General features: G+C 34.6%; 1 protein-coding gene across 5 annotated transcripts in view; it reads right to left on the minus strand.

Annotated features, from left to right (window-relative positions):
• The window catches only part of LOC106074609 (inactive phospholipase C-like protein 2), a 118195-nt gene that overhangs the window by 12380 nt on the left and 78533 nt on the right, over positions 1 to 27282 (minus strand). For all 5 annotated transcript variants that reach the window (XM_056043284.1, XM_056043283.1, XM_056043285.1 and 2 more), the window contains 10 exons: positions 26449 to 26542; positions 26121 to 26238; positions 21251 to 21336; positions 20998 to 21118; positions 18411 to 18579; positions 14115 to 14210; positions 10335 to 10437; positions 9986 to 10165; positions 9223 to 9401; positions 6605 to 6743 (listed from right to left, as the gene is read on the minus strand). In XM_056043284.1, the coding sequence (XP_055899259.1) occupies positions 6605 to 6743; positions 9223 to 9401; positions 9986 to 10165; positions 10335 to 10437; positions 14115 to 14210; positions 18411 to 18579; positions 20998 to 21118; positions 21251 to 21336; positions 26121 to 26238; positions 26449 to 26542 (1285 nt within the window). The remainder of the gene's footprint in view (positions 1 to 6604; positions 6744 to 9222; positions 9402 to 9985; positions 10166 to 10334; positions 10438 to 14114; positions 14211 to 18410; positions 18580 to 20997; positions 21119 to 21250; positions 21337 to 26120; positions 26239 to 26448; positions 26543 to 27282) is intronic.

The following is a 27282-nucleotide window of genomic DNA, read 5'->3' on the forward strand; positions in this document are numbered from 1 at the left end:
ATGCATAAATAAAATAATCCAATTTTAAGTCATTATGAAAATTTAAAAAAAAATGTCACTCCAGATTCTGCCCATCTCAAGACGAAACCAAAGCCAGTTACTCATCTGGGCGCATCCATTGTCTTCCGAGACAGAAGGAGTCATATCTTCTTCTTCTTCTAGCCAGCTTTATTGCTGCTGAGCTGTGAGCTCTTTTGCAGACTGTGCCAAGGAAAAAAAGTGTGCTGTTTTCTTCAGTTGTTCAGCACTGCCGTACAGGGTGTTGGTTATGTTGGGCTGTAGCGGAAGTAGGGTCTGCCTAAGGTGAATTAGGGAGGGGCATTCAAAGAGGATATGGTTTACGGTTTCAAAGGGGTGGGCGCAATGTCTGCAAAGGGGGAGTTGTGTGGAGTTTATTTTGTTCAGGTGGTAATTTAATAGTGGTGTGTGTCCTGTTCTTAGTTGGAAGATTGTAGATTGTTCTTTGCGGGGGAGGAAGTTAATACTGTCCAGTTTGTTAGGCGTAGTCATTTCTTTGTACATGGCTCTGCCTGTGTTTTCTGATGCCCATTGGTTGAGCCACTCCTCTTTGTGATTGTTGACTAACATTGACCTTAGGGTGAGGTAGTTAACAGGTCTATCTGGTTGTTCCATAGATGAACCTGCCTTTGATAGCTTATCTGCCTTTTCATTTCCCATGATGCCAATGTGTCCAGGGATCCACTGTAGTGTGATATTGATATTTAATTTTGATATCATCTGATGGATTATCACAATGAGTGTTGTCAACTCTCTTGGGCTGTTTGAGGTGCTGCTGTTAAGTGCTTGCAGAGTAGATTGGGAGTCTGTAAAGACAACAATATCTGATGGTGGTTGCACTCCTTCATATAATTTGTTTTCCACTGTCTGTAGTGCTATGGTAATTGCCTAAATTTCGGCTTGGAAGTTTGAGCAGTAATCGCCACAGGGTGCGCTTATCTCAAAGTGTTTATTTTTAGGGAAGACCAGGAAGGCACCAAGACCAGCATTGATGGTGGCTTTGAAAGCCGATCCGTCTGTATAAATATGGATAGCTGTTTTTTGATAGCTTTCAATTGTTTCAAGCATGCCTACTTTGAGCTCCAGTGGATTTGATTCTTTTGTTAAGGTGTTATTTAGTAAATGTGTTTTGATGGTTGGTTGTTAATAGTTTAGTCCGGGTGTAGTGTTTGAAAATCTGGTAATTTTTTCTCTGTTATTGGGTAGGTGGTGTTTTAGGGCTAGTTCATCAGTAAGTTGGATCAGAATCTTTTGCTTTTTTTGGTTGTTTTTCTTATTTCTCTGCATTAGTAATTTATTTGGATGATCGTCCTCCAACCTTCTGTATCTCTCAATAGCTTCTAATGCTGCTCTGTTGCGCCTTAACTTAGAGGTTCAATATTGGAGTCTATTTGACAGGCTGCTGTGGGAGTAGTTCTCATACCTCCACTAATTAGCCGCAAGGCTTGGTTTTGGATTGTATCTAATGATGATTGATAGGTTTTGTTGGCAGCTACTTGTATGGAGAGACAGTTATCCATTACAGATCTGACGTATCCAGTGTATAACTGTCTTAAGGTTTTCTTTTCAGCTCCCCAGGATGTTCCTGCTAGGTGTTTTATTATGTTTAATCTTTGTGATGCTTTTTCTTTTAAATCTGCCATAAAGTGTTTTAGAGACAGTCTTTGGTCTAGTTTTACACCAAGATATGTTGGATTTTCTTCTTTATTTATTGGCTGAGAGTCTATTTTTAGGATGTGGTTTCTTTTTGCTGTTTTGTTGATGTAGCTAAAGATTGAATAAACTGACTTTTCTTTGTTTATTTCCATTTTCCATAATTTTGAATATGTGGAGATAGTTGTGAGGGCTCTATTTAGTTTGGATCTAGTCAGCACTGGATATTTCTCTGTAGTCCAAATTAAAAGGTCGTCTGCATAAAGTGTCTTATAGACCGAAATGAGGTCCGGGAGGTCATTCATGAAGATTAGAAAGAGAGTGCAGCTAAGGGCTGAACCTTGTGGTAGTCCTTCTTCCAAACTTTTTTTTACTAGAGATGGCACCTTTGAATTGGGTTTGGATGGTTCTGTTTTTTAAGAATGCCCTGATCCAGCTGTACATTTTTCCATGGATGCCCATTTTTTTCATCTTCAAAAATAGACCTTTTCTCCACACTCTATCATAGGCTTGCTGCAAATCTATAAATACTGCTGTAGTGTGCTTGTTTTCATGAAACCCTTCTACTGTGTCCTGGATAAAATGAAAGAGGTGGTCTTCTGTTCTACTTGCTTTCCTGAAGCCAGCTTGTGCATTGTGGAGTGAGCAAGTACTTTCTAGCCACCAATAAAGTCGGTTATTGATCATTTTTTTCTGCCATTTTGCCGATGTTAGATGTTAGAGATATTGGTCTATAACTTTTTGGGTCTCCAGGTGGTTTATTTTTCTTTAAAATGGGTATTATGTTTGCGGTTCTCCATTCCTGTGGTATGTCTCCAGTTTTCCATGTATGGTTGATAAAGTTAAGTATACAGTTTTGGGCCTGTGGTCCTAGTCTCCGAATCATTTCATTTGTTATTTTATCGGGTCCAGGGGATTTTCTTGACTTGAGGCTTTTTAGGGCAGTATTGAAGGGAGTGTCAAAGATCTGACAGTTGACTGTTGGAGCTTTTTCTTCTTTCTTTAAGATATTACTAAAGGCCTGGTGCAGTTGTTTTCTAGGCTTTGACTTGTTAATGCTGGCAAAATATTTATTGAAGGTTTCAGCCTTTTTAAGGTTTTCTGTTATTATGTCGTCAGTGCCTTTTATAGGTTGGGGGTTTGTTATTTCTTTCCTGCTAGCCGGTGCAGAAGGGTCCAGGTCTTTCGACCATCCTTGTTTAGATCTAGTTGTTCGCATGTTGTGGTCCACTTTTTCTTTTTTTCTGTTTTAATTTTGTATCTTATAAGCCCTGTCAATTTGTTGTACGTTGTCTTGTTCTCTCTAGTAGTTTTTTTTTCTATAGTCTTCCTGGCCATGTTTCTTTCTTTTACTAATTTGGGTGTCCAAAAAAGGTTTGTATTTCTTAACTCGAGGGATGTGTTTTTTTGCTGCTTGTAAGATGTTGGAGACTATAGTTGTGTAGGTTGAATTGACATCTGTCTCCATTATGCTTGATAGTCTTGTGTCTGTTTCTTGTGAAAAAGCTGCCCAGTTAGCTTTTTTATAGTTCCATCTAGTTGTTTTGCTGGATTGGTATCTACCTGGCGTTCCAATATTGAGGAGTATAGGCCTGTGGTCACTACCTATGTCTTCAAGTACTGTTATTTTAGAAGAGTCGGTAATGTCTGTAGAGATAAAAGTTAGGTCAGGTCTGCTAGTTGTGTGCTCTGTGGAGGAAAGTTGGAGGTGAAGTTTTGTTTTGCAGAAGTTGTAGGTTAGAGGCATTTGTTACATCCTCTATTTCTTTGCCACGCTTGTTGTAGTGTGGGTAGCCTAGGGAAGGTGTGTGTGCATTGAAGTCGCCAGCTATTATTGTCCTTGTGTAGTGTGGTAGTTGTATGTCTATTTCTGCTGTTGATGATGGTGGGCAATAGTAGTTTTTGATGGTGTACTTTGTTCCTCCTCTCCAAAGAAGTATTTCCTGCGTGTCGATGTCTGTATTGTTCTGTATTTGTTTTACTGTGGCTTGTGTGTCGTTTCTTATGAGGGTCATAACTTCCTGGCATTTGGTGCAAAGGCATCTGTACTGTGTGTAGCCTGTGATGTTTATTTTTTCTTGGGCAGTAGTGTTTCTTGTAATAGCGCTATGTGTATATCATGCTTCTTGAGTATGTGTTGGAGTTCTGTTGTCTTGTTTTGTAGGCCTAAGATGTTGAGTTGCAAAAGGTTTAGGTGTTTGCTGCTAGTCTGTTTTTTATTTCCAGTAGCTGACTTATCACAGGCAGTCCTGGAAGAAGCTGCCATGCGCAGACCTTTTACGAGGCGACGTCTGAGCTTGTATGGATTTTTCGTTAAATTCCTTGGCATTTAGTGTAGGCTGGGTGTTTCCTCAGGCTTTTTTTTTAAATATATAAATATATAGTCCCCGCATTTTAAGGGAGTTTTCGGTCTTGGCAATTTTCTCCAATACTGACATAAAAGGAAACATCTAGGTCTGAAGACTGTAACCGGAATATCCATGGGACAAGGTGGGGTTGGCCGATGGTCCATTATCCGCCATCCATAGAGCTCTCCAAATGGAACTTTTCTGCAGTAGAAAGCTTAAAGTGGACTGTGCCCTGAGTATGCCCTGTGGAATCGTCACATCCTGGATCCAGGCCCCTTCACGATATCACATTCACCAGATCCAGAAAAAAAACACTTCATGATGGATTTATATCTAGTATTAGAATGTAGTGAGACAAGGACCTCCGTCTGGTGTAGTGCAATCCAGACCTCCGTCAAAAAGGAGTCATATATATATATGGCATAAACGAAGGTGTGTTTCTCCATACAAGATCCTCTGGAAAACTATTTAATGTATCAAGGCTGCGGGCAAAAACCAAGGTTAGGAAGTTACTTATCAGGGAACTCCTGTATGCTGATGATGCAGCTATTGTGGCTGATTCTGATATTCAGCTTCAGTCCCTAGTTGATAAACTATCTGCTGCTTGTCAGTAGTTTGGCTTAAACATTAGTCAAAGCAAGATTAAGATACTAGTCCAGAACACAAATACTGCACCTCAAGTAAACATTAATGGCCAACCACTAGAAATTGTGGATCACTTTTGCTATCTCGGCTCCATCATATCCAACAATACTCTACTGGATAAAGACATAAACAACAGGATAGCCAAAGCAATGGCCACCATGTCACGGTTGCAGACAATATATTGCTGACTAAAAATACTAAAGCCCTAGTCTACTGGACCTATGTGTTGAGCACCTTGCTGTACGGAAGTGAAACATGGTTAATCTACCCATGGCAGGAAAAAAAATTGAATGTCTTCCATCTCCGATGCCTAAGGCGGATCTTTAAAATAAGGTGGCAAAATAAGATAACCAATGAGGAAGTGCTACGAAGAGCAGTATGCCAGGACATCCGCTCTGTTATCAGCAGCAGACGCCTTGGCCATGTTCGTAGAATGCCAGTAGGTCGACTTCCACAAGACATTCTGTATGACGAATTTATTAAAAAAGCAGGAGAGCTTCTGGTTGCCCTCTTTAACGTTATACAGATGTATGCAAACACGACATGAAGCTCTTCAAAATCCACACTAGCAGCTGAGAAAAAGTAGCACTGGATAGATCCACATGGAGAGAGAGCATAAAGGAAGGGTTTCAGATTGCAGATGCCATACACAACAGAAGCAGAAAGAAGGGTGAAAATGCAAAGGCGCCTGATGATCACATATGCCCAACCTGCGATTGCAGCTGTGTATCAAGGATTGGCCTCTTTAGTCACACAAGAAGTTGCAAAAGGAAAGGATCATCTCCGAGACGTAAAATGCCAGATATACATATATATATATATATTTAATAAGACTATCTCACATACTATATGGCAAGGTCTGAAAGGGGAACTTTACATTTATCTCACATACAGATTATTTCCAGTAGCTTTGGCCGTTAGCTTACATTTCTAGGTAAAACAAGTGTCTAGTAATTGCTTTACGCCATAACCTGGCAAAGTATGTTTAATTAAATGAAACTTTTAATACACATTCTTAAGGCTAGCCAAAATATGGTTTGTTAAGAAGATGACAGTGTTAATAGATTTTATAAATAATAATGTATCCATGACATATATGAGTTCTCTTTCCTCAAACCTGAAGCCTATTTATAGTTTGAACAGTATTTAAGCATTATTAGTTTTGTGATTCACTGTGACCAGTGAATATTCACTTCAATGAACCACTTTGTTATTATATTACCGTATTTGATAAATGTATACATATGTGCAGGGCATTTCCTGTTTGCCCTTATTCTTAAATTAAGTTCCATTTATTTCACTTTGATCATTTTCCTTGTCATTCTATCATTTTGATTTGGAGATATTACTTTATTAACTCCCTTGACTACATCAATGAAAGAGAATCTATGGCAAAAGACAGAGAGGAATGGAGAAAGACAGTTGACAGATCATGTGTAGTGCCCAAAAAGTCCATCAGACTAAGGGGTAAATGAAGGAAGTCGGCTATCACAAATCAAGTGTACAAATTCTTTAACAGTAAAAACAAACACACACACAATTAAAATAAATGAGTAAAATTGAAATGTTTATTTAAAAACTTTTTAAAATTTGAAAACACAAATACTTGGGAGGAACTTGCCTAGGATCAGAAAAAAAAAAAGAAGCTAATATTGGTATGAGGACTGAACAGGATATAGTCTTGGAACAGCCTTGAACAGAATATAGAAAGCTGTCCTGTCAGATGTGCCCCAACTATGGAGGAAAGTAAAAATGACCTACCATTATGTTGGAAGGTAAAAATGACCTACCATTATGTTGAAAGGTAAACAGTGACTTACCATTATGTTGGAAAGTAAACAGTGACCAACCATTATGTTGGAAGGTAAATAGTGACCTCCAATAATGATGGAAGGTAAATAATGACCTACCATCATGTTCAAAAGTAAAAAGTGACCTACCATTATGTGGTACAGTCTTTGTTCTTTCCTCAGCACAGTCAGCTGGTATACCAAATACTTCAATAGTTACATAGGGGTCAGTCACATCTCCTTTAGCTGCTGATCCTTTTGGCTTTGGAAAATTCTGACCACTTATAATCTAAAAAAAAAATTTTTTTAATTTGAATACTATCTAGCAGCCAAAGATTAAAGATACCCCTTTCTAACATTACAATCTATGGTGTTAAGCTCATCTGTTTACCTGTTTCAATGAGAGTGTCATGTGGCCAGCACAACGAACAATCACCCCGTTACTTACTCAACATATGTCAAGGACCCATTAGAGGGCTTTCATTAAATTCAAACTTAAGACACCTCAGTCAAGCAATTTACCACTTGGTCATCATGCTCCCTAACAGCTACCAGTAGCTACATCAGCGTTGTCACCTTCGATAAAGTCCAGTAGGGAATCAGCGCTGAAGGCACCATTATCCTGTTGGAAAAATAAACAGGCCTGGACCGGGAGCCTCCATCAGTGACAGTCATGGACCAAGTAAGGGGACTGTATGATGTGCACCGCGCCTCAGTTATCGGTCAACTCGCTATAAGTGGCTGAGGGTAGCGCTAACCATGGGGTGTCACTTTAGCTAACAGGACACTGATGTCAACCCTCTTTGTGGCTGACTTTTTGGACTGTGTTGCAGACTTTTGTTCCATCCCCATTCTGAGTGAGATAAAAACACAAAAAAGCTCACCCAGGGTATCCTGCCGGAACCTTGTTCACTTCCCATTCTTAGCCTATCTAGTTCCACTACTAAACATTTCCACGGAGGTGCCATGCTGAGTGCCAAGGAATTGAATCCTCCATGTTCTGTCACCAGTATTATATACCATCTACATCCATGACATTTGGAGCCAATCAGCTGATACTCCCATCATAAAATTAACTGTAAACACAGCAATCATCAGCCTTATTGCAGGTGATGAAAATCTGTACCATTCAACAATTAACACTTTTTACCAATGGTGTATAGACAACTTTCTAATTTTAAATGTTCAGAAAACTAAAGAAATGAAAATAGATTTTAGGAAACATAAAGACCATCTTGCAGAAATTCAGATAAACAACCAAATCATAGACCAAGTGCAAGAATATAAATACTTAGGTACAACCTTCAATGGTAATGGATAATGGAATGGAGTGAACACTGTCAAAACCTTTACACCAAAATTCATCAACAACTTTTCTATCTTAGAAAGCTAAGAAAATTTAAAATTGACAAAACAATAATTAATTTTTTCTATACAGCAACCTTCAGCAGTCTAATTAACTTTGCCATCACCTGCTGCTATTGTATTATTTCACTGGCACAAAGATATAGACTAAATAGACTGAACACAGCTACCATCTCTTGAAGAACCTTTTCATGAAAGATGGCTATCCAAAACACACAGGACTCTTAAAGACAACTTGCACCCATTAATCCACTGTTACACAAGATCTGAACAAAGTGGTCGTCTGATTTCCATTAGGATTAAAACTGAAAGATTTTAAATCTCCTTTATCGCACTTTCGGTCAGTGTTACAAGGTCATTTGTCGTCATTGATAAGTACATAAAAGTCTAATACATAAAGCGCTGGTTGTGAGTGTGTATGTGTTTTATGTGTGAATGTTGTTCATATTTGCATCTATATTGTTATTGTTACAGCAGTTACACTGAGGTGGTCAATTGTAGTCAAACTGGATTTCCATTTGATTGGACCAATAAAAATTATCTTATCTCCTATTTTGAATTAAGGATATGCATTAATTGTATACATCAATTGAATGGTCAAGGCCTTGAAGTTTGTCAAAAGACATTTTGTAACCTATTTGGTTAAATTTTGCCCTCTTGACTGAAAGTGTGGTCAAATGTAGTTACCTTCATGCATTCTTTGCCTAAATTGACTAATCATTGCGCCAAAGAAGATTGCAATGGAAAATAGATAGGAACCTTAGAGCATCCAAGCTAGGATAAAATCCTCAATAAACCATCATAACTCACTGTGTCAAATGCTTTGGTTGAGATTGATAAGGCAGGTTCTGTCCCCTGCATTTTTTTGATGCAAGATGAAAATCATGTCTGATGTACCTTTACCAGCCCTGAAACCACACTGACTCTCAGAAAGAACATTGCCTACTATGGTGTTTTGGTCAGCTGGTCAAGGAGTAATTCTCAGAAGGGTTTTTCACACCACTGAGAGTAAAGTAATGCCATGGTAATTGGAGAAGTCAGACTTGACACCCTTTTTGTACAGGGATATGAGAAGTTCAGGCAGAATAATACTTTTTCCCACCACAAAGTGAAGAGTCTGTTAACTTTTTATTGAGGTTTGCACCAGCCATTTTAAAAACTACTGCTGGAAAACCATCAGAGTCAGGTGCTCTATGCCTTTTGAGCTTTCCAATTGCAGTTTCAATCCTAACAGAGACAATAAAATGCTAAAATAATACATACAATATCTATCCATCTGTTCATCATTTATACTATTCGTGTTCATGTGTATCAGTAGTCAGGTGTTGCCATTGAAATATAAGCTAAAAAAAAATAATAAATGACTAGCATTTATGGGGAATACTAGAAGTAAGCAAACAAACCTTGATATGTAATATCTGTGGGGAAACACCTGGTATTACATCTTTAGTGTTGGCACTGAAATAAGCGATTTCCTCTCTCATGATGGCTGGCTTTAGTATGTAACCACATCCACCATTCTTTTGAAACCATCCATGATATAAATCCATCATTAAACCAGCAGTCTGATAGTTAAGTGCAACTGTGAACAATAAGGAAGTATGATGTTTAATTGAACACATATTAATATTATTGCATTCAAACATACAAATTAACATTATTTCTATTAAAAAATGTGTTTAGCATGAAGTCTAAGAAATTACTACTCAAATAAAAAGTTTTATTTTCAAAATGTAGCTATTCCTTTTATTCACCCAGTGTAGCTGAATAGAATAGATTCAACCCAATCCTGGTTCAAAGCATTAAGCCCATTAATTCCAAGGACATGCTTGATATCCATTGTAGTGAAGAATACGTGTATGTATATATATCTATCTATCTATCTATATATATATATATATATCTATATCTATCTATCTATCTCTCTCTCTATATATATATATATGTATATGAATATGGCTGCTGATGTCTCGGAAGACAGCTTTAAAAAATGCAGACAATAACCTGATGATGGAAAGGAAATAAATTCTGGAGGATGCCCAAATTGTAAGTATAGAGCATGAGCACAAATAACAAATAGAAATGACTCTAATCTGCTGAAGTTTACAAGTGTACATGTACAATGGCTTGCTCAAGAGTTGAAATTGAAAGTGTGAATTCACTCACCCATATGACAGCCACAGTTCCAGAGATCTTGAGGATTGTAGTTACTGGAATCTACTCTCATGCCATTGGGATAGATCCGTGAGATAAACTTTTTGTTATGATTGACAAAGTCCTCAGGACATGACATAGCCAGTTTCAAAGCATATGATTCACTCAATGAATTTAGCTCCCAACATTTTTCTAAATGATTAAAATATAATCAGAATTATTTTAATGGCTAAATAATTACAAAAAATTCATCTGGAATCATTAGTCTGTGAAAGACTAGCAATTAAAAAGTACAAAGTCCATCATATTTCAATATGAATCAAACTTATTGTTTAATAAAGTTTTAATACAAATGTCTTACGATTTTGTTGAGAAGTTTGAAAATCCTCAAATCTTTTTGAAACGCAATAGGAGACAAGATCAGATAAATCTTTGGTCAACTTATGTTTTTTTATAGAGCCTTCCTATAAGGGAAGAGAAGAAAATGTTGATTAAACAGAAAACAATAGTGACACTTGCAAACAATGTCTATGCTCAACACAGTTGTCAGTACTCCACTAACTTGAATGTGACATATATGATGTTTTGACACAGCCGTTTTGGCCATTGTGTTGAGAAGTGAGTAGGATAACATTTATCAATTTTCCTTTTTTTAAATTATAACATTTAATTGGAGGTAACACAAATTAAATAAAACATTGCATAATTTTTTTTCAATCATTGTTTCACTTTGTTTTTGGACAATATTAAAACCCACACAACATTTTAAATCCAAAATCTAATGTTTATCAACAAAAACACACATAAACATAGATATGTATCATTCTTTTTTAGGACATACACACACACACACACATATATATATATATATATATATATATATATATATATATATATATAAGCCCCTAATTATTTTCCGGATTAAAACAAAACATTTTTTTCCATCAAGTTTTTCAACAATTTATAGCAAATACAATTATTTCCACAAAGAATGCAGTAATTTGTTAACATCAAATACAATTTATTAAAAACAAATCGAACTTTGTGAGCTATTTTTCAATTACAGCTATTCTTGTTTAAACATTGATTTAAGTTCCTTGTTTGTGGATATTTCAATAAGCTGCTCCTGCATTAGTATGGATTCATATGTGATTGAGAGGGATTTGAGTTTGTCCATGTGCAAATGGGTTCCATACCTTGACTGGAATATCTAAGTGAAGAATGTTTTCAAATCTTTTGTTTAGGTCAACATAGAATTGCACGTATTAGCCATATTAAACAGCAGTGAGGGGCGAGATGATTATTATTCTAATTATCTGATCAGATAAACTGGCTTTTAGCGAAAAAGTTATTTTAAATGTATAAAATTTTCTTTCTGCTGACCTTGTTTGGTCATCTCCAGTGTTTACAGACCACAGTATGAGAACCACTGTTTTAACCTACCCAGGAAGATGCAAGTCAGGACTTTGCAAGGAATCGAGAGAAGTATGAATTCTCACCAGTTGTTGTTTTTTTTGTCAGTTTCCTAGATAACCCACTTTCTAGTATCTTGGGATTATCTCTTGCTCCCAGATTTTTTGAAGGAGAGGATGCAAAATTTCTGTTGTTATTTCAGGATGCTTCTCCATCTGGTCCAGCTGCTTTACCATTTTTTATTTTTTAGGGCCTTCATTATTTCCTCTTTAGTTGGGTGCCAGTGTTGACATTGAGAATTCAACTAGAGGAGGAATATCTGGAGTTGTCTGTGTTCCATCCTCTTTGTTTTTTTTCACTAGTCAGTGTTTTGTCTTATTTGTTTTTAAGGTCTGTTTTGCTGCTTTTCTGAGCAGATAGAATTATAGTCACCTCATAGAGTCTTTTCATATTTCCTTTTCTAGCTGCTACTTCTGGCTCTTCTGTCAGTTCTTGAATGAGGCATCCTTTGTCTTCTCTAGCACTCTTGTTCACCACTTTGTTAACTTCCCAGTATTGTAATCTGTATTTGCATTGGTTTTGACACTGGTTTATTTTCTGTTTGATGCTACTTTTTGCCCATGTTCCCTGAGTTATCCTTTTTTTTTTTCTTTTTATTAAACATCTGTGCATGAGTTTCCAGACTTAAAGAATTGCAACCCAGTGTTCTTCCACTGTTTCTTCTATTAGTCCTGAGCGGGTGATCAATCTGTTTTTTAATTCAAAATTAAACATTTCTTCTATTAGTCCTGAGAGGGTAATCAATCTGTTTTTTATTTCAAAATTAAACATTTCTTCTATTAGTCCTGAGAGGGTGATCAATCTGTTTTTTTATTCAAAATTAAACATTTCTTCTATTTCTCTGTCAATGTCTTTTTTAGAAATTGTGTGTTGACCTTGAATAGAAGTCTACTTACTGTTTCATTTGATGCCTTTCAACATTTTTGGCCAGTAGAAATTATTTTTTTTTGGTCTATTTTGTGGACCACTGTTTTGTGGATGTCATGGGCCGGTACGTGACATTTTGGCGCCGCCGTTTTGGCGCAAGGCGTTTTGGCGCGAGATATCATTTGACGATAATTTAATAAGCACGCAGCTTTTTTTTAATGAACCCTTGAATTCCAGCGACTTAGGCAAATAACCATGGTGTCTATGTATACTTAACTTAAAGTATTTTGAGAAACATGGTACATATATTATATTTTTACTTATTATTAGCAAGTGTTTGGTATGTATAGCTGGAGATACCATACAGTCATTAAATAAACCAATGTTAATGTAAACAAATAATTGCATCAATTTTTAGTCTATCATCATTTCATTTTTTTTTTAATTTTAAAGTAACTTTTTTGAAAATAAAAGTGTGCCTCTTAATAAACACACATACACAAGCCAAAATGTTTATTAAAGAAAATGATGTGAAAAACAAACACAAATTTACATTTAGTACGTGAAAAATATGTCTTAACACAAACACTCATGCAAAACATAGATATGAATAATTCTTTTAAAAGAAATAATACAATAAACATACATAATGTATTTCGCGCCAAAACGGCTCGCGCCAAATGACCTTCGCACCAAAACGGCGTTGCCAAAATGTTTCGGTCATGGGCAGTAGCCCTACCTGACCTACACCTAATCTGGCTGGGGTTGCATGTATACTTAGTTGGCCAATTATTTAGAGCTCTACACTTAACCCAATGTGAGTTGTAAACTTAAGACATTAATAATAATAGCTACTCCTTTATGATCAGAGATGAAGACAATCTCATTTCCTATGTGCTTGAAGATCTGTGTTCTTGCTGTTGGCTCATCTCCATATCTTGTATCTCAAAGTACAGACATTCATGGCTTCACACTATGAGGAGTAATCAAGAGCTAGAGTTTTCCAGTCCTGAATGTCAATTTCACATTCTTTGAGGGAACTCTTGAGAGTGTCTTTATATTGCATGTGTTGACCCCCTTGAGAGTGTCTTTATAACGCATGTGATGACCCTTTGAGAGTGCTTTCCAGCACAAGCTTGATATAAAAAAATAACATTCATGCATTTTGCTGTGGCATGGAATCTGTTTCTCTGTGACAGCTGTAAGATCTCAAAATCTGGTAGTTGGTCAAACTTTCTTAGACCCCAGAGGAAGAAGGAGTTCAGCTTTTTGATGTGGCCAGGACTCTGGAGCATCTAAGAGTGAGGGAAGCACTATAATCTTTCAGTTTTGTAGAGGTGCCCATACTTGTTCTTAAGTCTGAACAAAGGTGGCACTGGCCTCTGTAACGCAGGAGTCTACCTCATCATGATGGCATTTACTGATACGAAACTTCCCAAAAAACAAACCTCCTTATATTTTCTAGTTTTTGGCCATCTATGAGAATTCTGGTTTAGTGACTATTTTATTTGGAGGAGGTTGATGCAGAACTGTCTTTTACATAGATAGTAATGCCAAAATTTTGTTGCAAGCCTTGGCGAAAATGGCCAAGCTCTTTTGAATGTGCACTTCAATTGAGGCATTTAGAATGGAGTCATTTACAAGTAGCAAAACTCTTATGCACTCATATTTGACTTTGGCCTTTACCTTAAGTGTTTCTGAGTGTTGATTAGACTTGGGTCAGTGCAGTACCATATGTCTACTCTAAAGACAAAATGTGTTAATCACTACACTAATTTTAGAATATTAGAGAAGTACTTACTCTTTTAATGTTCTTTTTCTTTTCAGGCTCAGCTCCTTCATCCTCATCTGTTACATAACCTTCACTGCCTTCAAAGTTCAAGGGAAGTTTCTTACCCTATTAGTAAGATGCAAAAGCAATAATAATTGCATTAATAATAGACTCCTAATTGTTAACTACTCAGATTCTTAGAATAATTGAAGAACTAATGTTGCCTATTACATATTTTTTATAGCATACTCTTTTGTGGACATGTAATAGGGGAGGAGGGGTTTCTTGGAGATGACAAATGACATATTGTCTACATTGCAATTCTAAGTGGAGTCCCCTTGGTTAGGTAGCCAAGTACAACACTTAGCTACACAAACCATGCTTTTTGCTAGCCCTCCAGGATTACTTACCCTATCTATTGAATATAGGTAAGTGCTAAGAGTTACACATTGTATAACTGAGTATTAAAAATACAATTCAAGTAGTAACAATTTTAATAAGCTAATAAAAGTAAGTTGTAAATATTTATACATAGATATAAGTACTTTGCTCAATTTAACTCGCTCAGATTCTAGCAGTCAACTCCACCTTCTGGACAAAGCCCAGCACCTTCCCAAGATCATGGCAATCAAACAGTATTTTGAGATTGTTTCTTCAAAAATATTTTTATTCTAAAGTCCTGATATCTGAGGCAGCTGAGGAGGATGTGTTCTACCGTGAGGCCAAAGCTACTATCATAAAACAGTGGGGGCTCCTCTCTTCTCATGTGATGTGTGTGATTTAGGTGTGGCCAATCCTCAGGCCTAGAGGAACTTAGAGCCAAAGTACTGTGTTGTAGTAGCTCAAATACCAGGATCTCTTTATCCCCCCTTACCCGACACAGTTTGCGGCTAATGGACTTGTCTGATGACATAGGGAGATAAAGAGACAGAGTGATGGGTAATGAAGGAAGACTGAGAAAAAGAGGAGGCAGACACAATGAAAAGAAGTAGAGCACTTTTAAGCTCCAAAAGTGCCAAACAAAGAGGAGCGCAGTGTAATGTTATTTCTTATGATGCAAATAAAGTAATGGTGACAATTAAGTAGTTTATTACAAACAATACTAAAGTAATTGTGACAAAAAAAAAGTCCATAAACTAATCACATCTATTACTAATGTTTATAAAAATATCAATGACCAAATGTCAATAAATTAAAGTAACGAGGAAATACCAGTGCTGCACTATGGTTGAAACCCTCTAATATACAGTGTGCATAAAAACTTCTTAGGCCCATCAGTTGTAGCCTTCTAGTTTGCCTTCATTGTAACGCCTCCCAAACAATACACACACTACTTTTAAATGAAACATCTCTTTCCCAACAATACACTTTTTGGCCCTTGTATATACAGTGGAATTACAATAATATTGTATAATTTTTTTGTCATCCTCCACAGCAACATAAGGAGACACAAAACCCAAGTGCAAAGCCTTCAGCCCCTTGGATGACAAAAGTGGTCATCATCAAACCATGATGGATGAACTATATATATCTTTGGGAAAAGAGTTATTAGCTGTTTGGCCACACTGGGAACACTTTTGTTTGACCTTTATCATTTTTCAAAGTAAAAAAACAACAACTAAAATTGGCTAGAGGACTAGAAAATCTTTATATTGAGTATCTTTAGGAATTTCCACACACAGGCTCTATTCATTAACTCTTTGACTGCTGTGTTTTTTTTTCAAAAAAATGCTACTTTTTTAAAAAAAAAAAGAAAATGTTCCAAATATGGCTAAAACAAAAATTTATTGCTTAAGTACCAATGATGCTATAATAGCATATTTGGTATCAAAGTAAAGGTAAATGAATGGAGAATGTGAAAATGTAAACATCTTTCTATTTAAATATAAGATACAAATTATAATCTAAATAATATGACACTCAGAAAAAAAAATGGATGCCAACTTTTGATTTTTTGAGATCTAAATTTAGATTTTGTTCTTTGTATTACTGTTGAAACAGCATATTTAGACTATTTACAGCATTTTCAAAAAGAAATGTGATAAAACAGTCAATAAAAGATGATGAATCATTGATTATATTATTATTTTTACCTGGTTTTTTAGTCAGAAAAAAAGTGAAAATTATTGCGCTTTTCATTACTACCAATAACAATAGATACCAGTACTAAATCTATCAACCAAATGCACTCAAATATTATGTACATTTGAATCAATGGGATATAGATCTAGATTTGTCTTCTTTTTATTTGCCTAGAACATCTTTCATTCTAATACTAAATATAAGATACAAATTATAATCTAAATAATATGACACTCAGAAAAAAAAATGGATGCCAACTTTTGATTTTTTGAGACCTAAATTTAGATTTTGTTCTTTGTATTACTGTTGAAACAGCATATTTAGACTATTTACAGCATTTTCAAAAAGAAATGTGATAAAACAGTCAATAAAAGATGATGAATCATTGATTATATTATTATTTTTACCTGGTTTTTTAGTCAGAAAAAAAGTGAAAATTATTGCGCTTTTCATTACTACCAATAACAATAGATACCAGTACTAAATCTATCAACCAAATGCACTCAAATATTATGTACATTTGAATCAATGGGATATAGATCTAGATTTGTCTTCTTTTTATTTGCCTAGAACATCTTTCATTCTAATACTAGACCAGTGCAAGACATAGGCTAGCGAGAGATCAAAGCCTAAATCTCTAACTAGATGAAGGACAATAAAAATCCTAATTCATTTTACCTAAGATTTAGACATCTAATAGATCATTATTACTGTTCCTTTGAGATAAATTATGGATTTAGAATAGTTTTATATTTTACTTTTATTTAGTAGTAAACCTTTTGGAGTGCAACTTGAACCAGAATAGTGATGATTTTTACCAAAAAATGATTCTAAAAAAAAATGCTAGAAAATATACCAAGAAAAGGCCCAGCATGGTGGATGAATACTGGATTTAGATCTGCCATTTCTGTTGTTTTCATTTATCTTAGGCTTAGATCTATAGGAATCTACAAAAGTTTATAGATAAAAGCATAGATCTAGTCAACCTTGATCTACATTCAAGACCTAGCCCTAGTCTAAGGCTAAGGCCTAAGCATATAATAAGGTAATACTAGATCTAAATCTAAATGCTAATAATGTCCAAGTCTGCTTCATCCTATGCTAAATCTTGATCAAGATCTTCATTATCACAATTCATAGAAGTATAAATAAAACAATAATAAAGCTTCTTCAGTAGTAAACATTGTGGGTGTGTCTTGGACAAGCATAGCCATGATGTTGTAGATTTTTACAGATAAACAATACTAAAAAAAAAAAAAAAAAGAAAATGGGGAAAAAATGCCCACAGAGGATGATTATTTGGATGTTGAACTACCATTTCCTTTCTTTTTATTTACCAGAAGCTTAGATCTAAAGTCTAAAGATATATCTAGATCTAGAGTCCAAGTCTAGAGATAAAAGCTTAGATCTAGTCAATCTCGATCTACAGACTACACCTAGCCTACTGACAATAATAGATTTAGATCTAAATACTAATAATATAGATATAAATACGCTAAATTTAGACCTACCTGAATCTAATCTATATATCTAGATCAAATTCTTCATTATTACTATTTATTTGTGACAAATTTTAGAATAATTATAAAGTCTCTTTGGTAGTCAACATTGTGGGTGTGTCTTGGACTAGCGTAGTCATGGCGACGTTTTTTTACATTGTAAAAAAAGTAATAAATAAATGTCTAAATAAAGCCAAAAGCTTCTAATTTCTATGTAAACAAAGGATGAAGAACTCTTTTATAAAGTAAAAATAGTTCCACTGTTGTTAGTTAAAAATTTTAATTTAAAAATGCAACGAAACAAAGGTAGGGTAAGAACGTCTATGGGATAGACGTTCCGTGCGTTTAGGGCAGACAGACCGTCTATGGGATAGACGCTCCGCACTCATTGAGTTAAAGCTTTTTATTAATTTATAGACTTTCAGGAACATTTTTCACACTGTCTTCAAAGAGTAGATTTTATTCTGAATACTTGAACAAACATTGGAATTTGCCTAACACAACACCAATAGTCTTTTAAAATGATGTGAATTGTAGACTTCAAGATTATGTGTTGATTTCAAATAGCTAAAAATATTTTTGAACAAGATCTTGTGCAAAAATTTGTTAAGCTAAATACATTTTTCAAGAAAATGAAGAAGGCTTATATCAAAATTTCTGATGTCATAAGCCAACAGCTTAATAATGAGCCTTTACTTAATATTAAAAAAAAAAAATACAAAAAATATACATACAAAAATCTTACTTTAATAAGAATTTTTCCTTTGAAAAAGTCAGGCGAAGGTAGTGTTGTCCTATTGGTATCTATATTGTCTGTAAAAAGTTGATCTCCAAATATTGTTTTCATGTAATGAGCCATTATTTGTTGTTGTTTTATATTACAATGGTTCTCAATAGACAGTATCACAGGGTACCTAGAGAAACAAATATTAAGTATCAAATGGTTCTTAAAGAAACACAAAAAATATTTTAAAGAAGTCATATAAAAGCAGTATATGGTACAACTCTATTATTAGAAAAAAACTTAGGGTTACATTTAAGCTTTAAATTTGAGAAAGTGGTAACCAGTTTTCAATAGTCAAATCATATTTCTCTTCTAATTAGATATTATTCAGTTTGAACAGTAACAATACTTCCAACAAGCTGAACATCAATTATACATTATCAAAATGGTGGAGTGTAAGCAACTTCTTGTTGGGTCTTCTAACATTTTACTATTTTCAATCATGAACTTACAAGACAGTAGTTAATCCCTATAATCACATCTGTAAATGTCGTTTTTTTTCTTAAATAAGCTATAATTATTGTTTATAATACATTTTTTTAATCTATATTACTAGGATATTATCTGTTTATTTTGTAGAGCTATCACTGGGCTATTTATTATATGGTCTATTTGGTAGAACTATCACTACCTTATTATATGGTTTATTTGGTAGAACTATCACTACCTTATTATATGGTTTATTTGGTAGAACTATCATTAGGCTATCAGTTTATTTGGTAGATCTATCCCTAATATTTTATCTAGTTTATTTGGTAGAACTAAGAGATAATGGTGTGCACTGGCAAAAAAAAAACAACAACAAAAAAACAAAAAAAAAAAACCCAGGAATATTTAATTTTTCTGCACTATACCAACTATTATATAGTTTGGTAGAACTATCACAAGGCTATCATATGATTTATTTTGAAGAAATATGTCTTAATTCATTTCAATCTGCAACCCCCTTTTATCTTTTAAAAGAAGCAGAGAATTTTACACTTTTTGTTTAGTCACTTCTTTGTGTGTGTGTGCATGTGTGTATATAAACACACACACACACAAAAGATTGCTGATTTTAAAAAAAAAAAGGCCAAGAGAAAATGTCAACAGGAAATGTACTTGTTGATTTAATCCTAGAATAACAGCCAATCTGTAGGAGAAGATCCCCTTGGGCAGTTGCATGAAAAGGTTCATTTTATTATTTTTTAACATCCATTTCTCAAGGAAATTGTAAAGGAAGAATTAAAGCAGACTGGACTTCTAGATAGAATCAAAGAGAAATAGTTGTTTCAGTAAACATTTTATACTTTAAGTGAGTGACATAGTTACAAATGGAATACTATTATATTTCTATGGACTGAAATGAAAGGGATGAACTGAACTATCGTCACCATCAGATATGTGTTGATGTCATATGATAGTACAAGTAGCATGTAACAGATGTGTTGGTGTCATGATAGTAAAAGTAGCATGTAACAGATGTGTTGGTGTCATGATAGTAAAAATAGCATGTAACAGATGTGTTGGTGTCACATGATAGTACAAGTAGCATGTAACAGATGTGTTGGTGTCATGGTAGTACAAGTAGCATGTAACAGATGTGTTGGTGTCATGGTAGTACAAGTAGCATGTAACAGATGTGTTGGTGTCATGATAGTAAAAATAGCATGTAACAGATGTGTTGGTGTCACATGATAGTACAAGTAGCATGTAACAGATGTGTTGGTGTCATGGTAGTACAAGTAGCATGTAACAGATGTGTTGGTGTCATGATAGTAAAAGTAGCATGTAACAGATGTGTTGGTGTCATGATAGTAAAAATAGCATGTAACAGATGTGTTGGTGTCACATGATAGTACAAGTAGCATGTAACAGATGTGTTGGTGTCATGGTAGTAAAAGTAGCATGTAACAGATGTGTTGGTGTCATGGTAGTACAAGTAGCATGTAACAGATGTGTTGGTGTCATGGTAGTACAAGTAGCATGTAACAGATGTGTTGGTGTCATGGTAGTACAAGTAGCATGTGACAGATGTGTTGGTGTCATGGTAGTACAAGTAGCATGTGACAGATGTGTTGGTGTCATGGTAGTACAAGTAGCATGTGACAGATGTGTTGGTTTCATGGTAGTACAAGTAGCATGTGACAGATGTGTTGGTGTCATGGTAGTACAAGTAGCATGTAAAAGATGTGTTGGTGTCATGGTAGTACAAGTAGCATGTAACAGATGTGTTGGTGTCATGGTACTACAAGTAGCATGTGACAGATGTGTTGGTGTCATGATAGTACAAGTAGCATGTAACAGATGTGTTGGTGTCATGATAGTATAAGTAGCATGTAACAGATGTGTTGGTGTCATGATAGTACAAGTAGCATGTAACAGATGTGTTGGTGTCACATGATAGTGCAAGTAGCATGTAACAGATGTGTTGGTGTCACATGATAATACAAGTAGCATGTGACAGATATAGTGTTGGTATCCTATGTAATAATGCTGTGTGAATCATATGAGGCTGTCATGTGATTGCACTGCCCTAAAAGTGTATCAAATGTGTCAGTGTACTTACTTTGAAGCAATAAAAGCGTACTCATTGATGGCCTCAATGACTGCCTTAAAAGAGATCTTAGAAGTGAGTGTGTGGCCATGATAGATGACTGGCTCATCATTGGCTCCATCCCAGCAGTCCACTAGAGCACAGTTTAAAAAATTGGTCTTCAATGGCAATCATATTATAGGCAAGTAAAATATTATACAATACATTGAAGTGACATTAAAACTAATTTACCAAATATAAAATATTAAAGAAAATGCCATCTTACAGTCTAAACATCGACATCCTTTTTTAAGTGCTCGAATATAGCCTTCAACACTAGATGGACCTTTCAGTTGATCTTCTAATAAATATCTGAGAAAGATTTCAAAAACAAAATTGAAATTAACAACTTTTTTAACTTTTTTAACTTTTAACAACTCCACTGCATCAAATCCTATTGAATACTGATAATCCTAAAAAAGATGCTTCAACTAAGAAACTCAAGATTCTACTATAAAAAAACAAAAAAAAAAAACAAACAAATAAATAAAAATTATGATAAGTATATTAATTTAATTTAAATAAGGACATGATACAAAAACAACAATAAGAAATTTAACCCTACCAAGAAAAATTCTACATCAGGGATTCCCAAACGTTTTCTACAATAGAACATTTCACACTTTCCCAAATCATGTTTATTTTTTATTCCAAGTTTTAATGGCTAAATATAAATGTAGAATAATAATAATTATCTTAACTATCCTTATAAAAACAATAAATTTATTAGGTTTCGACCAACATCTACACTTAGAAGGAGGAGCTGAAGAATTTTAAATTTTCCTGTGTTTCCCTCAAGGGTCCCCCAGTATCATTAGGGTCAATATGGACCACTTTGGGAACCACTGATCTAAACACAGGAAAATTTAAATTGATTTGGAGGTGCCTGAACAAGGTTTAACATAAAATAATATAATAAAATTATCTGTGATGCTGTTGTTCGGTGATTAAGATGAAACACTAGGTTTAATGTCTAACTGAGATGACAATGGGCTTATAAAGTCCAGAAAGACACACACTTTGGAAAACAACTTATTTTACCAATGAGGTAATACACAATGTATTGTACAAACCAGCTTTTGACATCATAAAAAGAATTCCAGTGAGTAATAATGCATTTCAAAGATGGATTAACAAAATGGCTCAGTGCGTAAAAATGTATCTAGGTCTATTTATGATTTTTTCTTGGGAAAAGGAAAAAAAAAAGGGGGGGGGGGGAATTTAGTGTTTTAAAAAACAGTGGAAGGGAGGAGAGGGGCCAAAGAAGCAAGATGTTTTGGCACAGTGGACATTTTTTCAATGTTTTTATCACATTATTATGTTTATATTTATGTTATTTCTTTCAAAAAGGAATGATACATATCTATTTTTTGTATATGTGTTTGTGTTCAAACGTATTTTTCATGCAAAGAACATAAGATCTTTTGTCCATCATATTTGGTATTTTAGTTTATTGCATAATTATTATTAAAACACTAATATTATAACATGGGTCTGGGTTTTAATATTATTCTATAGAAAATAAAACAATGATAGAAAAAAAAATGCAGTTTTTAGTGCAAATGGAAATTATTTATTTTATAGGAGGGAAAACTGATGAATTTCCTGTGCATTTCAAACACCTTACCTATAATTTATAGGTGTGTGAGAAACATTCTATCACAGCCACCCACACAGTCACTGGTTTTCCTGGCTAGCTAATTCAATACATTCCATGCTCTAATAGCACTAGGGAAGAAGGAGTATTTGTACAAATTTGTCCTAGCATATGGGATGAGGAATGTGCCTTTATTTGTGTGTCTTTCTGACTATTTTATTAACTTTGTTTTTGTATTTGAAGATTATGGTTCAGTGTTTTATGTATAATTGCTACTTTACTTTTAAGTCTTCTATCCTGAAGGCTTTCTAAATTTAGTGATTTTACTAAAGGTGTTACTCTAGTCAAATGTGAATATTCGTTTGTTATGAATCTCATTGCTCTATTTTGTGTCTGTTCCAGTTTCTTAATGTTTTCTTGAGTTGAGGGGTCCCAAACAGAGGATACATATTCTATTATTGGCCTAACCAAGGTTAAATAACATTTTAGTTTTATGTTCTTATTTGATTTATAGAAATTTCTTTTAATAAACCCTAATGCTTTGTTTGATTTTTTGATAGTTTCATCAATATGGGGATTCCATGACAGTTTTTCATTTATTATAACACCTAGGTATTTTGTGTTTTTAGTTTGTGTTACTGGTTTACCATGAATAAGATAAGTGGAATTAATTTGTTTTAGCTTTTTTGTTACTCTTAATAACTGACATTTTTCTGGGTGGAAAGACATGCTCCAATTTGATTCCCATTTCTGTAATTCATCTAATTCTCTTTGTAAAATTTCTGTATCTTGTGTTGTTTTTATTGTTCTATATATTATGCAATCATCTGCGAATAATCTGATCTAATGCAATTTGGTAAATCGTTTATGTCAATTAAAACTAATAAGTGGCAGCATAGTTCAGAGATGGGTATAAGGAGGAGACAAAGCAAAACATGTAAGTGTTTGTATGTAAGAGGGGAGGATTACATTCTGGAAAACTTTGGACAGTAATTTAGCAGAAAAAAAACACTTGATTCCAAAGGACTACTACAATTCATTGGGGGGTTTCTAATGTATGTTTCATTGGAGGATGCAAAAAATAAATAAGTGAAAGGGATCTAGTCAAAATAATCAGTAGATATCAACTTTTCAACAATGCAAAGCATAGGTATCAGCTACAACTGCAGGCTAAAAATGTTTTTTTAGGAACAATGCTTGCAAATGTCAAATACAAAGACTACAAATTCCAAATACCCTTTATCTTTCCTACCATTGCTCAAGTACCAATGTACAAATGTCAAAGGCTGAATGAATGAATTTTAGCAGCATAGATATATATGACAGCATCTGAATGAATGAATTCAAACAGCACAGATGATCTGGCAGGGACAGAAGAATTAGCTGACTTGGTGATGCATATAGACAAAACTTCCACAGCATATGGTAAGCAAATTAATGATAAAAAAAACACAAATTATGATTATTAGCCAACAGGAATTTAAAAGGGACATCAGTATTAGAGGCGAAAAACTGATAAGTGTCAGTAGTTTAAAATACCTCAGAGTAATTGTCTCAAATGAAGAAACCAAACCTGAACTACTGGACAGAATTGCACTGTCCATAGCAGCACTTGCAAATCTCAAAACAGTCTTGAAATACAAAGCCATAGCCTTTGACACTAAAATCAGACTGATACACTTCCTGATCAAGGCCACATTTTTATATGCTTGCCAGAGGTGGATCCTAGCAATGGAATTGAGATGCTAAAGAAATATCCTAGGTATCATTACAAAGACTGCATCACAAATAAAGAGATTAGAAACAGGATTAATAATCTATTAGACCCCACAATTTCCTGCTAACTACTATCAAAAAATGCAAATTTAAACTCTATAGCCATATTACAAAGTCCTTAGGGCTGACAAAGACATTCTTTCAAGGAACAGTACCAGGAGAAAAAAAAAGAGGCAAACAGAGAAAGAATAGAAAAGAATGGACAGGCCTGTTATTATTGAAAAAAATTCCATCCAAGGCCAAAGACAAAAGAAAGGAATGGAGAAAGATGTTCTAAGGGATAGGTGAAGGTGGTGAAGAAGATCTATATGACAGTAGCTGAATGAATGAGTTTAAACAGCCTAGATCTATATCACAGTAGCTGAATGAATGAGTTTAAACAGCCTAGATCTATATGACAGTAGCTGAATGAATGAGTTTAAACAGCCTAGATCTATATCACAGTAGCTGAATAAATGAGTTTAAACAGCCTAGATCTATATCACAGTAGATGAATGAATGATTTCAAACAGCCTAGATCTATATCACAGTAGCTGAATGAATGAGTTTAAACAGCCTAGATCTATATCACAGTAGCTGAATGAATGATTTCAAACAGCCTAGATCTATATCACAGTAGCTGAATGAATGATTTCAAACAGCCTAGACCTATATCACAGTAGCTGAATGAATGAGTTTAAACAGCCTAGATCTATATCACAGTAGATGAATGAATGATTTCAAACAGCCTAGATCTATATCACAGTAGCTGAATGAATGAGTTTAAACAGCCTAGATCTATATCACAGTAGCTGAATGAATGAGTTTAAACAGCCTAGATCTATATCACAGTAGATGAATGAATGATTTCAAACAGCCTAGATCTATATCACAGTAGCTGAATAAATGAGTTTAAACAGCCTAGATCTATATCACAGTAGATGAATGAATGATTTCAAACAGCCTAGATCTATATCACAGTAGCTGAATGAATGAGTTTAAACAGCCTAGATCTATATCACAGTAGCTGAATGAATGATTTCAAACAGCCTAGATCTATATCACAGTAGCTGAATGAATGATTTCAAACAGCCTAGACCTATATCACAGTAGATGAATGAATGATTTCAAACAGCCTAGATCTATATCACAGTAGCTGAATGAATGATTTCAAACAGCCTAGATCTATATGACAGTAGCTGAATGAATGAGTTTAAACAGCCTAGATCTATATGACAGTAGCTGAATGAATGATTTCAAACAGCCTAGATCTATATCACAGTAGCTGAATAAATGAGTTTAAACAGCCTAGATCTATATTACAGTAGCTGAATGAATGAGTTTAAACAGCCTAGATCTATATCACAGTAGCTGAATGAATGAGTTTAAAGTAAGTTTAAACAGCCTAGATCTATATCACAGTAGCTGAATGAATGATTTCAAACAACCTAGATCTATATCACAGTAGCTGAATGAATGATTTCAAACAGCCTAGATCTATATCACAGTAGCTGAATGAATTATTTCAAACAGCCTAGATCTATATGACAGTATCTTAATGGATGTGTTAAACAGCCTAGAACTATATGACAATAGCTGAATGATTTCAAACAGCCTAGATCTATATGACAGTAGATGAATGGATGAGTTTAAATCGCCTAGATCTATATGACAGTAGCTGTATTATCATTAATAAATGAATTGATAGTTCAACCAACAAATGCTACACATCATGGCCACTTACGTATTGTGAGAACTAGCAATGAAATAATGGCTAAGTGGATGTGTCATGTCTTGACATACAGTCAAATGTTCAGGATCAAATAAATCACATTTCTCTGACAAAAGATAAGCAGTGAAACCTGAAGACAAAGACAAACATTGGAAATTAAGCAGTTGTTGTTTTTTTTAGTTCATGTCATAATGTGTTAAGCTCAAGCCTATTTCATTCAAACCACAATTTTAGCATTGAACTTGAAAGAACAAAACAACAGAGGTGTCAGTCTTACCTGTTGTATCACTTACCATCTATACCTAACTGACTTTTCTGTCTTACCTGTTGTATCACTTACCATCTATACCTAACTGACTTTTCTGTCGACCTTCTTTAGTTGGTTCAAATCTTTCAATGATTTCTAAACAATTGTCTTTAGAAACTCTGTGCATCTGTAGAGAATAATGTTGTCTCCATTGAGAGAATTCTATTTAAAGAGGATGTTTTTCAGGTCCACTCATAGTTAAAGAGAATACAAAGAAACTAAAATATTATAAGGAGAAAAAGCAGAGAGAGATCTAACATAAACCTGAAATGATAGATTAGGCTAAAATATAGCCTACAGCAGTGATAACAAAAAATGATAAAAAAAGATCAAAGAAAAAAAAGTAGCCTACAGAAATGACTATAAAAAGCAGAGAGACATGAGAAGATCAGACATTTAGAGTACAACAATAAGCCTGAAACAATTTAGACTCATTACCTTTGACTAATAACCAAAGTAAAAACATGAATTTCAAAATATGGAAAAACATACACAGTATTAAACTGTATCACATCAGTCTATAACAAGGGTCAGCAACACTGTCTTCAGTTCAAAACAATGGATCAATGGGCAACACTGTCATCTGTACATAATGATGGAACAAAGGGCAACACTGTCATCAGTACATAATCATGGAACAATGGGCAACACTGTCATCTGTGCATAATTATGAAACAATGGGCAACACTGCCATCAGTACATAATGATGGAACAATGGGCAACACTGTCATTTGTGCATAATTATGAAACAATGGGCAACACTGTCATCTGTGCATAATTATGAAACAATGGGAAACACTGTCATCAGTGCATAATCATGAAACAATGGGCAACACTGTCATCTGTCCATAATGATGGATCAATGTG

The sequence above is a fragment of the Biomphalaria glabrata genome, chromosome 10 (assembly GCF_947242115.1).
Source record: "Biomphalaria glabrata chromosome 10, xgBioGlab47.1, whole genome shotgun sequence".
Lineage (NCBI taxonomy): Eukaryota > Metazoa > Mollusca > Gastropoda > Planorbidae > Biomphalaria > Biomphalaria glabrata.